At 44.5% G+C, this 20,321-nt stretch overlaps 1 protein-coding gene across 2 annotated transcripts in view; it reads right to left on the bottom strand.

Moving 5' to 3' along the window:
* Positions 1–311: 311 nt before the first annotated feature.
* Positions 312–20,321, bottom strand: part of LOC113962995 (TRAF3-interacting protein 1-like) — a 29,178-nt gene continuing 9,168 nt past the window's right edge. Inside the window, exons 7-14 of one of the 2 annotated variants that reach the window (XM_027673789.1) lie at positions 16,367–16,442; positions 13,566–13,655; positions 11,408–11,489; positions 11,136–11,219; positions 10,708–10,822; positions 10,178–10,214; positions 9,455–9,531; positions 312–334 (exon numbers count right to left, since the gene is read on the bottom strand). In XM_027673789.1, coding sequence (XP_027529590.1) covers positions 332–334; positions 9,455–9,531; positions 10,178–10,214; positions 10,708–10,822; positions 11,136–11,219; positions 11,408–11,489; positions 13,566–13,655; positions 16,367–16,442 — 564 coding nt within the window. In that variant the 3' untranslated portion in view covers positions 312–331. Of the gene's footprint in view, positions 357–9,454; positions 9,532–10,177; positions 10,215–10,707; positions 10,823–11,135; positions 11,220–11,407; positions 11,490–13,565; positions 13,656–16,366; positions 16,443–20,321 lie in introns of both variants that reach the window. The other variant, XM_027673788.1, reaches the window with a different exon arrangement.

Here is a 20,321-nt window from a genome sequence, read left to right on the forward strand (position 1 = left end):
GGCAGCCACAACTTTCTGGGCAAGCTTTGAAAGCAGCAGCAAGTTTTGGGAGCTCCAGCACCTGCTGAAGGGCAAAGCCTCCTCCTGGTTCTCTAAACCCCTTCTCTCCCTCCACTGTCCATACCTGGATTTCCAGCTCCTAATGCTGGTCCCAGTAACAGCCCTTCCCAGCTCCAATACATGGTGGTGATTCCCTGCCTTGTCCTCCTGTTAACGGCTGGAAAACTGTGCAGGCTGCAGGTGTGGCCTCAATAAACTCCCAAAGAATTCCTACTGCTTCCCTCCTGTGCAGCCAGCAGAGTCTCTGTGGGGCAGCTCCTAAAGCCTCAGGTTACTGCAAGTTAAACAGGAGTTTCCTACAGTGGGAAAGCCAGGAAGAGCAAAGGGATGCCATAAAAAGAGCAAAGCGATGCCACGTTGTTAATTCACTGCAATAAGATTATTTCAGGAAAACCATCACCGTGAAGAAAAAGCCCACTGTTTTTTTTTTCACCCCCACCAAGAAAAAACAACCTGGTTTTTCTTTCTTTCCAACACTCCCACAGGTCAAATTCCCAAACCCAGCCCCGCAGAGCTGGAAGTGCGACTATTTAAAGTCATTGAAGATGTGCCAGAAAACTAGAGAGGCCTTTTTCTCCCCCCACAACCGCAGGGTGAACCCATTCCTGGGCACAACTCCTGGCTGCTGTGGAATCAGGGAGGTGGCAGAGGGCTCCTCCCTGGTGCTGGGACACAGGATCCATCCTGGCCTGGCTTCCTGTGTGACCCAGGGGCTGTTTGCTCAGCTGGGTTTTGGAGGCAGCAGCAGCTCCTGCCAAACCTTGGTGAACTCAGAGGCTTTGGGGGAGAGAGAGACGGAGTCAGAAAAGCACTTTGGGCAAGATTCAAAGGCTGAGCTTGCCTTAGGTTGGGCTTGTGCTTTGCCACACACGTGGTGCAGGAAAACAGTGGGATTTGGGAGTTTAGTGGGAGTTTATGTTCCAGTTGTTTCATTAGGAACGGGGCTGGAGTGACAAACGTGCTGAACTCGTGACCTTCGCTTCCGAAGGGGCTCCACGAGCTGCTAAAAACAACACTCCCTGAATTCCCTCCCTCGCAGCAGCAGGTGTTTCATTACATACAGCACATAAACCACGGCATTCCGTGTTTTCTGGAGCCATCCATGTGTTCGTTATCCCGTAGGATGCAGGGATGAAAGCGCTGCGCTCCCACTGGGTTTCAAAGCCCTTCTCTGTCCTAACTCTGGTTTCCTACTCCTTGTGCTCCTTTCACAGGGAAGGCTTTTAATCCATGGCACTGGACTTCCCACATGGAACTGGGAAGTTTAAAGACAACCAGCTTCAACTCAGCAGCAGAGTTGGATCAGATCCAGCAGCTTCCCAGGATAAAGTCCCACTGCCTTGTTTTTCCCAAGTGCTCCAAACCTTCCCCACTTTCCTCCCCACCATCCATTATCCAACGCCTCAGCCAAGAAATAAGGAATTCATTCCAAGTACAACCATGTCAGAAGGGAGAAGACTCAAACCAGTCCATTATCTGAGGGTTGGGGTGTGAAAACCGGGAGAATGATTCCTTTTTGCTTTCCAAATGCCAAGTTTGGGAACATTTCCTACGGCATTCTCCTGGAAAAGCTGGCAGCCCATGGCTTGGACAGGTGGATCTTTGCTGGGTTAAGCCCTGGATTGGCTGGGGCCAGGGAACAAGGGACAGGAGGAGAGGGAACAGCCTCCAGCTGTGCCAGGGGAGGGTCAGGTCGGACATGAGGAGGGATTTCTCCATGGAAAGGGTGGTCAGGCACTGGAAGGGGCTGCCCAGGGAGGTTTGGAGTCCCCACCCCTGGAGGTGTCCAAGGATGTGGCACTCAGTGCTCTGGGCTGGGGGACAAGGGGGGCATCGGGCACAGGGGGGATCCATGGGCTGGGAAGGCTTTTCCAAGTAAAAATCCCTCAGTTCAGTAAAGAAGCAAACCAGAATTGTGCACTTTAGGTACAGAATATATCTTGATACAGATCTGTAAAAGCACAGATCTCTAACACACAGAGCCAGCCAACAATTTGAAATATTCTCCGCCAAAATACAGAGCTGCCTGAAAAGCTCAAGTGGCAATAAAACACCATGGAATGTTTGGGATCAATCAGGAAAACACCCTTAAAGTACAGTAGCAAATATTCCAAACTAATTCTAGCATCCCAGGAATTTCAGCATGTTCTTTGTGGAGTTGAATTCCTCAAAACTGACATGAAAAGGGCAACATATTGTCCCATCCAAAGTCAGCCACAGAATCCCAGGATCATTAAGGTTGGAAAAGACTTTTAGGGTCACCAGCCACTCTTTCTTCATTCTATTAACACTGCCAAGATCACAGAGTGGTTTGGGTTGGAAGGGACCTCAAAGACCATCCAGTTCCACCCAGGGACACCTTCCACTAGCCCAGGTTGCTCCAAGCTGTCCTTGAACACTTCCAGGGCTGGAGCAGCCACGATGCCAGGAATGATCAGCATGAACCCCTCAGGCTTTGCCAACTCTCACTAATTATAAGGAATTAAGAGGGAGACAAACCCATTACTGTGTGTCCCCAGACCTGCAGTTCCAGTTACGGGTTAAAATCCACGTGGGACAGCCTTGGAAATGCCCAGGAATTCTGGCAGGTGGTTTATTACAGACAAGGTGGGTGGCACGAGGCCCGAGATCTGCTCCCTCTGCACAACCACGGAACTGGATATCTCCAGCAAAAGGCCAGGAGCTGGATTAGCCCAAGCTGTTCCATTAGGCCCTAACACCTCAACCAACCCTCCTTTCCCAACACAATCCATAAATTATCCCCACGGAAAAGGCTGGATCACTTCTGGAGGCCCAACACGCCCCCCTTTCCTCCGTGTTTGTCACGAGGCGCCAAGAGCAATGTTTAGTTTGGATTCCCAGGAAAAGGCCTGCCTTTCCCACCCCCTCCATGCCAGCAGAACACGGGCACCTGAGCAACTGAAGAGCAGGAATTTTCTTTTTTAATCTTTTTTCATCAGTAGGGGGGAAATTACCAACGAGGTTCCAGAAACCACCAGAATTTCTAGAACCAGCCTTTCCTTACTTTTACAGCCACTCCTTTGTTCCCCTTTTTTTATTTAATTAACAGCTTTTTAAATATGCATCAAATTAGCCCAAACATCCATCAAGCACTTAATAGTTTCTACAGCCCCTTTTAACTCTATTATTGTGCCCCACTATGAAAACAGGTCCAAGTAATCAGAGTTTTATTGAGCTCCCCCATCCCCCCCCACCTCTTTCTACAGGACAGGGCAGAAACTTCATTTTGGACAAGTAATTTTGATCCATTCCATGCAAAACCAACACGGTGGGAGCTTTTTTTTTCCTGTATAAAATATGGTTTTGGATCATAAAGGCTGTTTTCTTTTCCTGCTTTTCACAGAGGCTGCATTTTCAGTAGATTGTAACTATCCACGAGGGAGCCCCGTAAGAAACTCTTTCACAGGAACAGAGGAAAACCAGTAACTGTGAAATCATTTGAAATGAGCAGGATGCTTTTCCTGCTGGTGCCAGGTATGGAGTTCAGTCCCAGGCCAAGGAGTTGGAGACACAATGTTCTTCACCACTGGATTTACCAGACTCAGTCTGAGCTGGAAGGCACCTCAGGAGAATAAAAGAATGGCTCTTTCGAGGGGGATTTTTAATTCTTCTTTCTTTTTTTTTTTTTTCCCTGGAAAGAAAAATTCATATTTGATCCCTCTAAAAAGAGCTGGACTTTGCACTGGACATGGACACCCAGCTCAGCCCCCAGAGCTGCTCTGCTTTCCCTCACACTCAGCCTGTGCTGGGGAGAAAAATCTTCCCCAAATCTCCCGTATTTGGGGCAGAATTCAACACACTAAGTGGAATCATGGAATTCCAGGCTGGTTTGGATTGGAAGGGACCTTAAAGCTCATCCCATTCCATCCCCTGCCATGGGCAGGGACACCTTCCACTAGCCCAGGGTGCTCCAACCTGGCCTTGGACATTTCCAGGGATGGGGTAGCCACAGCTTCCCTGGGAATTGCATCCCTCACCACCCTCTCAGCCAAGAATTCCTTCATAATATTCCATCTAACCCGCTGGCAGTGGGAAGCCATTCCCTCTTGTCCTGTCCCTCCATCCCTTGTCCCCAGTCCCTCTCCAGCTCTCCTGGAGCCCCTTTAGGCCCTGGAAGAGGCACTAAGGTCTCCCTGGAGGCTTCTCCTCTCCAGGCCACACATTCCCAGCTCTCCCAGCCTGGCTCCGTCCCTGTGAATCCAGTCTGACCACACACACACAGCCCAGGAGACAAATCCAGCTGGAATTAATCCCATTAACTGATGGCACATTGGGTGCCAGTCCTGCCCAGCCTTCCTTCCCTGTTCACCCCACTGGAACTCTGCATCCACCAGCTCCTCCTCTGGGAAAAAAACACCTTTTTCCCATTGGAAAAGAACTTGGAATAAACCTGGTCCCTGTGGTAACCAAGCTGTGAGCCCTGTGCTGTGTCCTGGGACACACTCCCCCTCTCCCAGGGATGGAACCACTGCATTCCCACTTCTATCCCTCCCTTCTGGGAACACTTCCATCCGCTGCCTCATTTGGATTTATACTGGACCCACAGGAGAGAAATTCCATGTTTTTGTGTGCAAAGGAGCCAGGACTCCAGGATTATCCCAAATCCTGCCCCTGTGTTGTAACACCACTGCTTGGTGACCACATTATTTACCCTGGGACACCCCAGGATGGTGTGGTTTGACTGGGAAACCTCTCCCAAATTCTGGGATATCTGAATCCCAATTAACAGCATTGGCTGGAGGGGACACCCCTGTGCTGCAGTTGAGGGATTAATTTAAAAATCACTGACCTGCAGAGCTTTAAACAACCAGAATCAGCAATAACTATTCCTTCTAAGCCTCAAAGTGCCCAAGGTATCCCAATTTAATTAATTAAACTAATATTAAAAAATAAAAAGCTATTTAATAGCACTTGTTCCTCATAGAAATCTCCAAGCTCCTGCTTTCCCAAAGCCCTTTTGGTTGGGCAAAAGTGGGAATTCTGGGATTTAAAGCTATTTAATAACCTGCCTCCATTTTTCCCACCCCTCAAATAAAAGGAGTGGAATCCAAAATGGAACATCTGTTTCTTTCCCTGCTTAACATGAGGGGCTCAGATTCTAAACAAATCCATGGAGGAAGTTTTCTTAGGAATTTTTAGGCTCAACACAGCTAAAATCTTGTGTATTCCAGACTGACCTCTTGGTTTGACCTGAAAATTGTGGCTATTATTTTAAGTTGCTGCACATGCAGGACCCAGTTGATGAAATTCCCAGTTTTCTTTCCTTTTCCCTTCTTTTTCTTTCATTAAAACTCCTCAAAAAGCAAGTGCATGTTTGGGAAACACAGCCCAGAAAAGGTTTGGGAGGAATGCTTTGACCATAAATAAATATTCCTCAGCAAGGAGCAGCTGGAAGGTGGGAAATACTCCTGAGATGTTGGATTAAGGATTAATTCACCAACTTCACCTCATTTCTAGTGGATTAATCCCCAATAAATCAGTGGATCTATTGATCCTTTTCTTTGTCTGAATAAATAAATACTTTAACAAATATTAACAATAAATATTATCTAGATTATTTATTATATATAATAAATACATTTCATTGTATATTATATAATATTTATTCATAAGAATTATTAAAATATTTGCTAAAATATTTTAATATTTATTATTCTTTAATAAAGTATTACCCAAAGTTCCAGCACTCACAGCCCTATTTTTTATTCCCTCTATTTTCCCAGCTGGCAGAAGGACAAAGCTTTAATGAATATAAGTGGGAAAATACTCCATTTATTTTACTTATATTAATAAAATGAGGGAAGATGAACATCCTATTGACAGACACAGGGACATCCATCCTTTCATCACATGGAATTTCCCAAAGCACGTTTTCTTTCCAATTTTCCCTGGATTTTTGGTTACCTTATCCCAAAAACCCAGCAGTCTGAGCCCCTTTTCCTCTCCAATGCAGGCCACACTTTGGAATTCAGCTGCATACTGATGGAGGAGATATTTCTCCTGGAGATTTTGATGGAAAACCAATTAAAGAGCCGGAAGTCTGGGGAGAACTGGGCAATTCCCAGATCTGGCACCAAATCCAGGGCCATGAACACAGAGTTCAAGCCCATCCCTGAATTCCCACCTCCCACTTGGCAGCAATGAACCTCTTGGAATTCCTCTTCCTTTTTAATGACTTTTGCTGCCTCTCTTTTCCAGAGAGATTCCACAGAGCAGTGGATTCCTCCCAGATTTGCTGCTCTGCAGCCTTGCCCTGGCCTCCTCATGAGGGACATCCCTCAGGGATGAGACATTCCCAGGATTCTGGGCTGACATGACTGCAGGAAAACTACACATCTCCCTGGATCACCTCTTCAGGGAAACCACTACTCTTTGGATCAGGAATCCAGGAAAACTACACTTCTCCCTGGATCAGGATTTCAGGAAAATTGCACTTCTCCCTGGATCATCTTTTCATGAAAACTATACTTGTCCCTGGATTATGACTCTAGGAAAACTACATTTTTCCCTGGATCATCATTTCAGGAAAACTACACTTCTCCCCCGATCATGACTCCAGGAAAACTTCTCATCTCTCTGGATCAGGACTCCAGGAAAACTACACTTTTCCCTGGATCAGGACTCCAGGAAAACTACACTTCTCTCAGGACAAGGATTTCAAGAAAATTATACTTTTCCCTGGATCACCTTTCCAGGAAAACTACATCATCTCTTCAGGAAATCTACATTTCTCTCTGTTTCAGGAAAACAACATTTCTCCCTGGATTATGACTCCAGGAAAACTACACTTTTCCCTGGATCATCATTTCAGGAAAACTACACTTCTCCCTGGACCATCTTTTCAGGAAAACTCCTGATCTCTCTGGATCATGACTTGAGGAAAAACTACACTTCTCCCTGGATCAGGACTCCAGGAAAACTACACTTCTCTCAGGACAAGGATTTCAAGAAAATTATACTTTTCCCTGGATCACCTTTCCAGGAAAACTACACTTCTCCTTAGATCATCTTTTCAGGAAATCTACATTCCTCTCTATTTCAGGAAAACAACACTTCTCCCTGGATTATGACTCCAGGAAAACTACACTTTTCCCTGGATCAGGACTCCAGGAAAACTACACTTCTCCTTAGATCATCTTTTCAGGAAAACTCCTGATCTCTCTGGATCACAACTTGAGGAAAACTACACTTCTCTCTGGATCAGGACTCCAGGAAAACTTCTCATCTCCCTGGATCAGGACTCCAGGAAAACTACACTTTTCCCTGGATCAGGACTGCAGGAAAACTACACTTCTCCCTGGATCATCTTTTCAGGAAAACTCCTGATCTCTCTGGATCATGACTTGAGGAAAACTACACTCCTCCCTGGATCATCTTTTCAGGAAAACTCCTGATCTCCCTGGATCAGGACTTGAGGAAAACTACACTTCTCTCTGGATCAGGACTCCAGGAAAACTACACTTTTCCTTGGATCAAGATTTGAGGCAAACTACATCTTTCTGTGGATCATCATTTCAGGCAAACGACCCCTCTCCCTGGATCCCAAAGCCCTCAACAGCATCACTGGAAAAGCAGGAGCAGCCCTGGCTGCTGGGAAAGGCCACCCGACGATATTCCAGGGCCTCGGGCAGGTTGTCAGTGCTGCAGTGGGAAGTCAGCAGGATTTTTCCAGCCCGAGCTGACACAGCTCAGGGCTCAAAAGGTGCCACAAACCCCAAGCAGAGACTGAATGGATGTTGGAGAGGCTCCAAGCGAGCCGGGAACGCCCTGGATATCGGAGAAGGGACAATTGGCCTTTGCAAACATTTGGAGGGGTTCAAAGGGCTTTTGTCTTTAGGGTGTTCTCTTCATCTGAGAGAAAAACCATCCAGAAAACGGAGCACAAACAGCAGGGGAAGCTTCCCGAGCTGGAAATCCATGGGGTTGTGTCAATCCTGCCCTGTTATCCCGTTCTGTGCCCTGACAGGACACACTAAACAGCACAGAGGGACAGTGTGACCTGAACCGCTAATGCTGCTCCCAAACTTAGGCTGGAGTGATGATCCAACAGCACCACCTAGTCAGAAATCCAGGAATAGAACAGCTTGGCTTGTTCTCCATGGCTCAGGAATGAGCTGAAGCATCAACAGAGCACAATCCACTTTGAACCCTGTTTTGTTTCCAGGGAAATTTCCCCCTCAAGCTCCTGCCAAACAGCCAAGGGCGTCTCAGTGATCCCAGAGCTGCACATTTCTAAGGAATGGGGTGTGATCCAGCAAGGTGGATAAAGATGGGTAATTCCTAATGGATTTATGAGCAGGAATCTAAAGGTGTTTTCCTGTTTTTAGAAGGATTTGGTTCACAGAATCATCACAGATGGATTTGGGTTGGAAGGACCTTAAAACTCATCTCATCCCACCCCCTGCCATGGGCAGGGACACCTTCCACTAGCCCAGGTTGCTCCAACCTGGCCTTGGACACTTCCAGGGATGGGGCAGCCACAGCTTCCCTGGGAATTCCATCCCAGCCCCTCCCCACCCTCCCAGGGAAGGATTTCTTCCCAATATCCCATCCAAACCTCCCTGGGTTCATAAACCACGGCCCTTGGGACGAGAAATTCCTTCCAGGCAAGCAGGCCTGGGGCTGCCCAGCCAATCCCAAACTCCAGGGAGGAAGATACATCCCCCAAGAGCTGGATCTGCCATCCCAACTTTTTCTTTTGGGAAAGCTGAAAGAGGCAGAGAAGTGGTCAAGGCTCCAAGAGCCACCACGGATTTCAGGGAGCTCTGGGAAAAGCTGCAGCATTTCAAACACTCCAGATCATTCCTGACAAAGAACATTGAGAGTGAAAACCTCCAAGGCTGAATGAAGACTAAAAGAAATGAGGAGATGGGGAATGGAAGATGGAGGAGTTCACGAAATGCACTCATTTTCCCAAAAAAAACCCGCCTAATTTTGTAAGAGATTTGTGGAACTCACTGTATCCCCTCAGTGCCTCCTCACCAGTGCATCCAACCAGAGTTGGAGACTTCCCACAGGGCCAAGGGATCACAAAAGTCCACCTAAAAACTTTGCAAGGTTGAAAAAGCAAAAGCTCTCCAGTTGTAACAGGAAGACACTTAAATCAGGGGGGTTCAACCTTCTGTGAGCACTCACAAGTCCTTTTTAGATCTTTTATAAGGGAGTAAAACAACAAAAAAGACCCAAACAAAACCCAGCAAACCCAAAAACCAATTTCCCTTTCACAACTACTGACTGGGGAGAAAAAAATCACAGCAGCAGACAGAGGAAAAGCTTGGTCAGAAATGGGAAAAAAAACATATTTAAGGCAAAGAAAAAGGTCATGATTACAATCTTTAGTCTCAGATTTCCTAGCAGGCCATTCCCATCTTACCCTGTCTGTTGTCTGGGATGATTTCTGTGACGCCTCATAATCCTTCTTGGTTTCCAGGATTCTTTTTACCAGCCCACCTGTTGAACAGACCAGATATTCCTCAACATTGCTTGGCACTGAACTTGTTTCAAACATTAAAATCAAACCCGACTGCTTCCATTTTTTTAAATGCAAATAGTTTTTAGGGCCAGAGGAACAGCATTTTATTGTGTATTTTAAATACTGAGATCCAATGTATTTGTTAGTTCCATTTTTTCCTCCAAAGCTTTTCTAGAGGTGGCCCTGAGGGCCAATCCCATCTCAGAGCTGACAAGCTGTACCTGACACTTGAGGAGAAGTTCATTTATGAGCTTTCTGCAGGATTTTCAATCCTGCTGACACCGGAGATGCACAGAAATCTGTGCTCAACACCAGCTGTAAATCCAGCTGCAGGACAAGCTCGGAGAAATCCCTGCCAACGTTGCAAACTCCTGCTCTCAGGAGGTGTTTTACTGCTTTATTCAGCATTGGAAGTGTTCAGCACTTGCTTTAAACCAAGTTGTTTATATCTATATAGAAATAAAATGTTTATATTTATAACTATAAATATAAATAATAATACATAAATATATACTTTAATATATATATTAAGTGTGGGTAGAGCCCTTCCCAAACCTTCGTTCGCAAAGCCCGGCCATGATGATGATGATGATGATATAAAAATATATATAAAAGCAAACATACCATGCTTCTGATCATCAACCAGCTCAACTTCAGGCTCCTGAACAGGCAGGAAGAGAGATTTAGTTGGAAAAAGTTGGTGTGGCTGTACAATTATTACAGTTATTCAAAAATACTCAGCTGGAAGCTGCTTAAGTCCATTCCAGAATCCCAGACTGGTTTGGGTTGGAAGGACCTTAAAGTTCATCTCATTCCACCCCTGCCATGGGCAGGGACACCTTTCCCTGGCTGCTCCAACCTGGCCTTGGACATTTCCAGGGATGGGGCAGCCACAGCTCCTCTGGGAATTCCATCCCAGCCCCTCCCCACCCTCACAGTCAAGAATTCCTTCCCAATATCCTGTTTGTCAGTAGGAAGCCATTCCCCCTTGTCCTGTCCCTCCATCCCTTGTCCCCAGTCCCTCTCCAGCTCTCCTGGAGCCCCTTTAAGCCCTGGAAGGAGCTCTCAGGTCTCCCTGGAGCCTCCTCTCCACCAAGCTGAACATTCCAAACAAAACAGGGAAAAATGTTCTGTAATGTGCCCCATGACCAAACCTTTCTCATGTGTGGCAGAGGCCCTGCTGCCTCCACCACAAACTGCTCGTCCTCCTCCTCCTCAGGACCCTGCTGGTCCAGGATCACGGTTGGGGCGCTTTTGGCGCTGCCGCTCCTGCAGGAGACATGAGGAAAAGTGGGAATCTTCAGGAGGTCTGCCCAGACCAAAACTAAATAAGCAACTAAAACTAAATAAGCAACTGAAACTAAATAAGCAACTGAAACTAAATAAGCAACTGAAACTAAATAAGCAACTGAAAGCCAATTACAACCACTGAGGTCGGAAAAGCCCTTCAAGGTCACAGAGTGTGGGCGACCCCCCTTCACCCCAAGCGGAGTTTCCATGAGCAGTGGGGTGACCCCCCAGAGCTGGGGAGGCACAGCAAGCAGAGCTGAGGAACAGCTGTTTCCAGAGCCCACATTCCCACCTTTCTGGGATCAGGGGCTCTGTGCTCTCCTGCCTTCTCACTCGGGGAGGGGCCGGCCTGGCACTGCCGGGGCGCGGGATCCGCCTGGAACGACAGCAGGAAAAGGGTTTGCACGGGAGACACACCAACAAAGGAATCAGCTGGGGATCCACAGCCCAGCTCATCTCACCCACACCCCCCTCCTGATGTTCTTCTCAAACATCCCTCCTTTTAATAAAATTACATCCCAAACTTCCCAAAATCAAGAACAGGATGAAGGATAAACCCCACACCTTTGGCTGGGCTGAGGGGGCACATCGGGAGGTGCTTCCCCACCTTCAGGCTTTTCAGGAGCCACGTTCTCCACTTCTCTTCCTGTCAGATAAAACAACAGAACACGGTGGCTTGGCTGGCAAGGAAAAGCTGATTTTTCCTCCTGACAGTATTTTGAATTGTATCAGAGCTCATGGAACACAGCAGTGCCAAGCTGCTTCAATTAGAAATAAAGTCCTATATAAAGTTAAAAGATCTTGGGGGCTTGCCAGTTTTTAACCAAGCACAATTCAAAAGGGATACTGAAATATTAAAATTAAAAAAAAAAAAATTAAATTTTTAAAAAATTTTAGACTTCTTAACTGAAAAATTAAAATTTAAAAACATTTTGAAGATTTTTAAAAAAATTTTAGACTTACTTAACTGAAAAGTTAAATTTCTTCGGTTTTATATGTTTCCCTCAGCTGTGAAAATACAATGGCCTCACTCAATTTTTCCAAAGGATTCTAGGATTTGAGGATTTCTTCTGCAATCCCCCCCCTAGTCCAGATATTTAATACTCATAAGGAGAAGGAGGAAGGAAAAAATCACATACTGGCATTCCCAAAATGGAAAACCGACCCTGTATTAACATGGCTGTTCAAGAACTCCCTGGAATAGATTTCAAAAAATTCCCAACAGGTTTTTATTTTCAAGTGAGAACCCATAAAGTGTTTATAAACTCTTTAATTCTGTTTTTTTTTTTAACACAAAGCACTTTCATAGATGGTTTTTGGTGTTAAATAGAAACTACTTGGATAAAGTTACTCGAAGCACTTAAACACAACTCACTCATGTTTTGGTACAGTTTAAAAATTCTTAAATCCATCAAATAAAGGGAGGAAAAAAGCATTACAGAAGTGCTTTATTTATCAAAAAGCCCTTTTTAATAGTAGAAGTTTTTAACTATGTTTGATGCTGGTCTTTTGTCCCTGGGATGTCACGGGGAAAATCATCTGGAAATAACAAATACAGTGATTTTTTTAGATAAATTCAGAAATTCTTTAATCATCATCTGACAAAAGAACTCCATCCAGAACTTGGCAACTATTACCAGGGTCAGGAGAAGAGGAAATAAATCATGGTTTTATATCACAGAATCACAGGATGGTTTGGGTTGGAAGGGACCTTAAAGGTCCTGAACCTAAAAAATTAAGGTTCACTAATGCATTGTTGTTCCACTGCCTCATGGAATAAAGCTGAAAATAAAGAATAGTCAACACAATAAAGGTTGGACTTGATGCTCTTGGAGGTGTTTTCCAACCTTATTTATTCTATGATCCTGAATATTTGGTTCTTCTACCACCTGAGGATCCAACCCAGATCAATAATGAACCTCCAAGTACTCCTCTTATATCCATTCAAAATATAAATAAAGGGACATAAATCATAAATAAATCAAATATACAGAAATATTCCAGCACAGACACATTCCAGTGGACAGGGCAGTTCCAACTGATGCCAAAGAATCCATGTGGAAGTTCTCCCAGTTGTGGAAGGTCCCACAAATGTCTTGGCCATCCTTCTCTCCTTCCTCAGACTGACACAGGAGGGCTGGGAAACACCCTTTGTGCTCTCCCACATCCCACATCTCTGGGATCACCTTTCCCAACTAAGCCAAGCATCTGGATCTGGAGAAAACAAAAACGTAGCTTTTTTCCTTCAACCTCAGCTCTTCTTCCTACATTTTGCTTTTCCAGGGCTCCGAGGAGCCGGATACAAATATCATCCACAATCCACATCTTTGGGAGCTCGGGGAAAAAAGAGGGAGAAATCAGAACACAGAGGTGGAATTTTCCCCTGGAATCCTGTAAAATGCCAACACTGAGGCTCCCAAACCTGTCCAAAAAGACCATGTGCACTGACTGAGTTCCTACAGAGGGAATCCCAAGGGACTGAGGTGCAGCATCTTCCTTGGGATGTGGCCTCTTGGAAAACTTGCCAAAGAACAGGAAAGAGAAAATAAAAGTAATTGTTTTATCAAGGAGTGTACTTTTTTCAAACCAGCTGTGATTCAAACACAAGGCAGAGGTTGGATGAAGTGTAAATCCCCCTCGTCTCATCTTTTACCTGCATGGATTTGATCCCAAAGCCCCCAGGTCAGACTTCCCACGGCAGTGGAATTTTCCCCTGCCCTACCTTTGTGTTTTCCTGCAGCTGCTGGTTCAGTTCTCTCCTGCAGTTCAGCTCCACCATCCTGGGCAATCCCACTCCTGGTGTCCACAGCTCCTGGAACAAAGCAGTTGATGGCCAAATGAAACCACAGAGCCAGGAAAAAAGGCAAAAGGAAAGGCCCTGCTAAATCCCTGTTTAAGGGCTGAGGGAACTCCTGATGTTCCTGCAAATTCATGGCAACTCCTTCCATTCCAAACAATTTACAGATATTATTTATTAGCCTGGTCAAACAATACAACAATAAGAGCATTTGATTACTACCAACTATCCTTAATTAATTCCCTAAGTTACAGGGGGATGCTGGTGACAAAAGCAAAGTATCACACAGTGGAAAAAAAGCTGAAATATTCAGTATAAATTTGATTTTTAACTGGAGAAGAGACATTCCCTCCTTGATTTCCAGTGAATATTAGATAATATAGAAAGTCCTGATCATCATTACCACTGTGCAAGAAGCATCAGCCTCCAGAAGTTTTTCCTACCCTCTGGATTCCTTCCTGGAATATCCTGAGCTCTGCTTACCTATTGCAGCTCCCCCAAAAAAGGGGTAATTACCCAAAATATTTATGGCTCTGGCAAAACTCCAATTTTGAGTGTCCCACCCCAGGAAAAGAGGAGGATTTTCAATTATCTACCTCAAAGCCTGGATTTCATCAGTCAGGAAAAGTGGATTCTGATTTTAAGGGACAATCCCATAAATGGGGAGTGTGTGTGTCTGGTCACTGCAGTTCTGTGCCAGGTCAGGCTCTAAAACAAAGATTCCAATCTTGGGAAATAAAAGAAGTTATAGGATCACCCAAGGATCACTAAGAAATAAAATAAGACTCTATTTCATGGAATCCAGATGGTAATTTTTTTAACTGCAAAATTATTAAAACCTCCCAGCACTTGAGACGTGATGTCATAATTTCAATTTCCCAGCACCAACTTGGATTAAGCTCCTAAATTAACAAGGATCCAAAGTGCCAGGGCTTTTCCAAGATATTTGAGGTGCCCAAACATTGGGTATTGTCCTGAAATCAGGACCGAGAGACCTTCAGGATTTTGGACAAGGAAACCTAAAACAAAACCCCTAAAACAAGAAAATGTGGGGTTTGGGGAAGATTCAGCAACACTCAGCTCTTTGTACTAATTAATAACAGTGACACGGGCAGATGAAGGGGATGAAGATCTTCCTTAGTCTAAAAAGCACCAGTTTTTAACCAGAATTGGCTATTTTTCAACAGGAATCAATAACAGGGGGCATTTTATCTCCTGAGCAGAGACATTAAAGTGATTTCTGGACTTCTGGGGTAAAACTAAAACATCATCAAGCACTGAAGGAAAATTAGAATCCACCAGGTCACTGAAATAAAAGGTGGGGGGGAGGCATTTATTTAAAATTGATTTCTTTCTTTATTTTATTCGGTAGAAATGAGGTCTGGGGACCAGCCAGTTTTATTCCTTATCCTCGTGTTTCTCCAGGCTCTTCCTCTTGGTTTCCCATACAAAGCTTGGATTCTTTTCTTCCTGATGTGTAAGCATTAACCACTTGGAATATTCAGAAGATAATCTAGTTCCATATATTAAATATTTAATGTATTTCTATACAAAAGCTGGCGAAATAACCAGTGGGACCGAAGGACCTCGACAGATAAATAATGAGATTATTTGGAAAGCCTGGTTTAATGTCCATTAAACTCAGTTCAAACCACTTGAAGATTAAAAACTTCACTTAAAGCTTGTCTGGAGAGACAAGAATGCAGGTGTGAGATGGTTCCTGCTGGTTGTCCCAGCTGTTAAACAGCTCCAGGGAACAAAACCAGAGGTTTCCATTCAAAAGCACTACAATCCATACCCGGCTCATCTTCCCTGCTCCAACTCCCACCACAAGGTTCCACCTGGAATATTTTAAGTGTCCCAAGCTATGGAAATCACTCACAAAGCTTTGGCTTGCCTTGAATTCCTCCAACTGGCTTTTCAACTCAAGGAAACCCAGGAAGTGGAACACAAATATGGAACAAACATCCCGGGAAATTCCATTTTTGCACCGGCAAAAAGTTCATCTCTGGGAATCCCAGAAGCACCGAGGTTGGAAAAGCCCTCCAAGATCATCAAGTCCAACCTCTGGCCTTGCCTATTTTGTTTAGTTGTTTGGTGGGGTTTTTTTAACAAATATTATCTTTTCATTTATGACCCCAAGAATTCCTAAAGAGCAAAGAGCAAGATTTCAGATCCTTAAGAAATGACTGAATGATTCAGAAAAGAAGTGAAGTTTGGGTTCCCTGTGTATATTTTGGAAGAGCACTCTCCCCAGATATCAATGACTGATTAAAGTTACAAATTTAGAGTTCATAGCTGTAGGATTCTTACACAGAAAAGCACATTTTGCCTCACAAACCCCTTTCATCTTCTAAAAGAACCTCACATAACATATCCTAAGCCTTACTAAAGCACTGTGCTTTTACAAATTTTAAATTTACAAATGTTAAATAAGCCAGGAACAGTTGCAGACAAGTCAAAAAGTCCATTTAGAGAGAACACAATAATTACCAAGAGAAGAGAATTCATCCCTGCATGAGAAATGTGAGCAAACTGAACCCAATTTCACTTTTTCTGGACCAAATCCAGGCAGGAAAATTGCCTCTTGGATTCATAAATGCAGGCTGGGAGTATAAACCGAGGCCTGACAATAATAAACAAGGATATTTCAGTATTTCTGCTGTTCCTATTCACTAACCCTCCAGCACATTGAATAGAAATAATAATATCCTCCCTCTGGTTACCTTCTCCTCCGGGTTTGGAGCGTTGCCTCGATCCTTTAGTTGAAGGCTGCCTTGATATCCCTGCAGGACTTTCACTCTGGAAAAGAAACTCCAGAAATTTATACAACTGTAGATCTAAAAATCCTATAATCATATCTAAAATTTACTTACACGTGTTGCTTTTTCACCTGTATTTCTTATGCATCGAAAATATTCTCTTCAGAACTGACCCACACATTTTGAGGGTGTTTCCCTCAAAGTCTGCAGGTTTTTTTCCTGGATATCCCAGGTCAGATTTCCTTAGTGTAAAAAAATGTAAATGAGGAGTATCCAACCCTGTGGAAGTTGTGGAGCACCTGTGATGCCACTGCTGGTCTTGGGATCTGATTTTTGGCTCCTAAAAGGACTAAAATGCTTCCAATCCCCTCATAACCTGCCGGGAAGTCTTTTAAATTTCATTCCAAAACAGAAGCAAGGATTAAACAATTGTCCTACTGGGCTTCCATAGTCTATCACTCAAATGGCAACTTCCTTGGATAAAGATCCTGGACAAACTAAGGGGGTGCTGCCAGAAAGTCCAGCAGACAATGGATGATCTGAAGGTGCAGCTGGTCCAGGAGGGAGGGGGAGAGTTCCCAAGGGGAAAAGATGAAACTTGGAGGAAACTTCAGGATGTTTCTGAGGACCCTGACCTTGGTCTGGAGGCGGAGAGGCCAGGAAATGAAAACAGGGAAGCACCCACTGGAATGATCCTGTTCTCCCTGGATGCAGCTGGCCCTGCCTCAATCCGGGAACACCTGACTGACAATTCCTTCTGCACCTGGCAATGCTCCTCGGAAAGGAGCAAGGCTGCACGTTGGGAAAAAGACATGCAAAAGCAGCAGTCCCTTTGGAATGAGATGCCAGCATTCCCAGGGGATTTGCCGCTCGCTCTGCCTGGAGCCAAAGGAATCCAGAGGAGGTGGAAAGGAGGGTTCCTGCCAGCCCAAGGAAACTCCTGGGAATGGGAGCAGGGGGATAAGGAGACAGCCCATCCCCTTACACCCATCTTGGCTCCCACAAGGGGATCCTGCTTCCATGTGGACCAGAGCATGGAGCCAGTGGTGGGATCTGGCCCTCACTGCACACAATAAACCAGGAGCTTCCAACAAGTTTCCAACACGGACGGGGCTTGGAGCAACCTGGGCTAGTGGAAGGTGTCCCAGCCCATGGCAGGGGGGTGGAACCAGGGGGTCTTTAAGGTCCCTTCCACTCAAAGCACCCTGGGATTGTATGATTCCACGATTCATGCTTCCAACAACTTCCCTGCCCTTATCCCTAACTCCGTGATTTCTTTGGCAAAGGAAGCAATGATCTCTGAACACACCAAGGTGAAGTTTTGGGTGATTTGTAGAATTCCACTTTACATTTCCGGGCTTTCTATCCCAATAATCTCTGCCCCCTATCCAAAATCCTGAAATATGTTTAGCACCTCACAGGATTTCCTTCCTCATGTGCTTTTTGGGGGGAGTTTGTGTGAACTAATAGTCCCTGAGGTTTGCACCCAAGATTTATTCCAGCCCCGTTGATAATCACAGTCCTTAAGGTTGGAAAAGACCTCCAAGATCATCCTGTCCAACCTTCCATGTCCATGTGTTTGACCTAAAAATGAGGGTTACAAATTCTTCCAGTGTTATGCCAACATTAACTCTGGAAGTTCCACCGACCTGCAGGAGAAAACTGTCAAATCCCACCATCAATTTTCCAGAACATCTTGCACACAGGACAATGGCCCATCCATGGCATAATGGATAAGGACACAACAAGATGCTCCGGGTTGGAAAGGACCTTCAAGCTCATCTCATTCCACCCCCTGCCACCTTCCACGAGAAGGTTCCTCCTCTTGAGGAAATACAAGGAAAACCAGACAGAATTCCAGACCCCTCAGCTAACGTTGAAGTGGTTCATCTTCATTATCCTTAATTACTTTCCCAAGCCTTTGCAAGGAGGAAAAGTGAAGCCCATCTGGCACATTCCAGCTCCAGCAGCTCCTGGGTGATGTCATTATTAGCACAGGGAGTTGGGAAGAGGCGCTGAGGCTTCTGGAAAAGTGGATTTAGTTTATTGATGGGGCTACACACACTGGTTTTGCAGAGCCACTGGCAGCAGGTGCAGGGTAAAAGCTGACATTTCCTCAAAAAAAAAAAACCAAAATCCCACAATATTTATGATTTGGGGCTTTCCAAAGGGAGAGAAAAGAGGTCGTTCCCCTTCTTAGGGATTCACAGGCTTTGAAAAGCAGCCACTGGAGCCATTAAAGGGAAATCTTACACTCCATCCTGGAAAAAACACATTCTATGGAATTCTTGATGGATGGATGCTTCCCATTTTTGAGTGATTATGGAGAGGATCCAGCAAACCATCCATTCTGCTGCTCTGGCCTCATTATTAACCTTTAAATAGGTTGAATTTCGCTTTAAAATGTAAGAAAACAAGTTTTTCTGATGTTTCAGAACTCATTAGATAATTCCCCCCTCCAATTCATCAGCTCCACTGATAAGCAGATAATAATAATTAAGAATAAACAAATAATAAAAAATATGAATTGTGTGAACTGAAATTTAATTCAACCAGCCCTCAAAAATACTTTTTTTTCTACTTAGATCCACAGGGCCGGGAGGTGTATTTGCATTTCTACCATAAATATCGTGTGCAAGGATAATTTTACATAAATTAAACATACACAAGGGGAGATCTTGACTTGCTAAGGCCAACTGAAGTGCTGTGGTGAGGAGACTCAGCAGGAGAATATCAATCAATTCTCAGTTGTGAAGCCTCACAAGGTGATGTTCATCTGCACATGAACGCTTTGCAAACACAGAATGATTAGGAAAATCCCTCTTTTTGAAGCCTAAGTTGAAATGATGGCTTTCTAACACACTGACACCAAAAAGAGAGGGTCATTCCCAGCAGATTTCCATGGAATGATTCTCTCTGCTGGCTTTTTTTCGTTCCATAGTTTGTTGTAACATCCAATTAAGCTCCGACAGAAAGAGAAGTTGGTCAGAGCTGATTCAAGGGACCATTTCCAGAGCACTGTGCTTTGCAGGGCATCAATAAAACCCATTTTCCAAGTGGCCAAAAGTGACAGGATATTACAGAAAGCTTTAGCCAAGAGTTTCAGCAGCCACAGGAAACATGGAGGAGCCTTTTCCAAGGTGTTTGGCCCCAGGGATAAATGACAAACCTGCTCTGTTCCACTTCCAGCCCAACAGCACCATGTGCTCCATGACCTCCAGCACCTTCTGTGCAAAGATAAAGTGATCCTGATTATTTAGAAGGTCAAACAAAAGCCATTTTAAATATGATTTTTTTTTTTTACCTGAGGTGGACTGAGAGAGAACAGAACAACCCAACCCTGATCCCAAACTGTGGAATGCAAGAGCCAGCCTTGAGGCAGCTTCTGATTGCCATGTGTTGCCCAAATGTCTCTTAATTCCTACTTATCCTTGCTTTCTTCTAGCTCCAGAAAATTAGAGATACCCCTGGGATGACTATTGCACAACACACAGAGTTGCTTTAGTGACAGAAAAATACACTGAAATTTAAAAAAATAATAAAGTCAACCTGTCAAAATTTACGTAGATTTTAAAGCTTGGATAATTAGCAACAAGAGGAATTAAGACTTGCACGAATATGCAGAGAATCTTATTAAGATCCTTAATTTTATAGGAGCAAAGCCAGGAGCTAAACTTTGAAGGCTTTGCTGTACATGTAGAATATGAATTAAAAAAAGCTGAATTGATTCGTTTTCTAAAGGAAACACAGAGAAAAGGTAAAAAGGTTCATCCTCAGGGCAAAAAAGAGGGGTTGCCTCCAATTGTTTCCCTTCTCTTATAGTGAATATATAAATTGTATAACCCTATATATAAAACACAGCTGATGATTGATGCTGAGGATTTATTAATTCTGCAGCAGAGACTGCAAAATCCGAGTC

Source organism: Neopelma chrysocephalum, unplaced genomic scaffold (genome assembly GCF_003984885.1).
Source record: "Neopelma chrysocephalum unplaced genomic scaffold, ASM398488v2 Primary Assembly neopelma1_186968, whole genome shotgun sequence".
Lineage (NCBI taxonomy): Eukaryota > Metazoa > Chordata > Aves > Passeriformes > Pipridae > Neopelma > Neopelma chrysocephalum.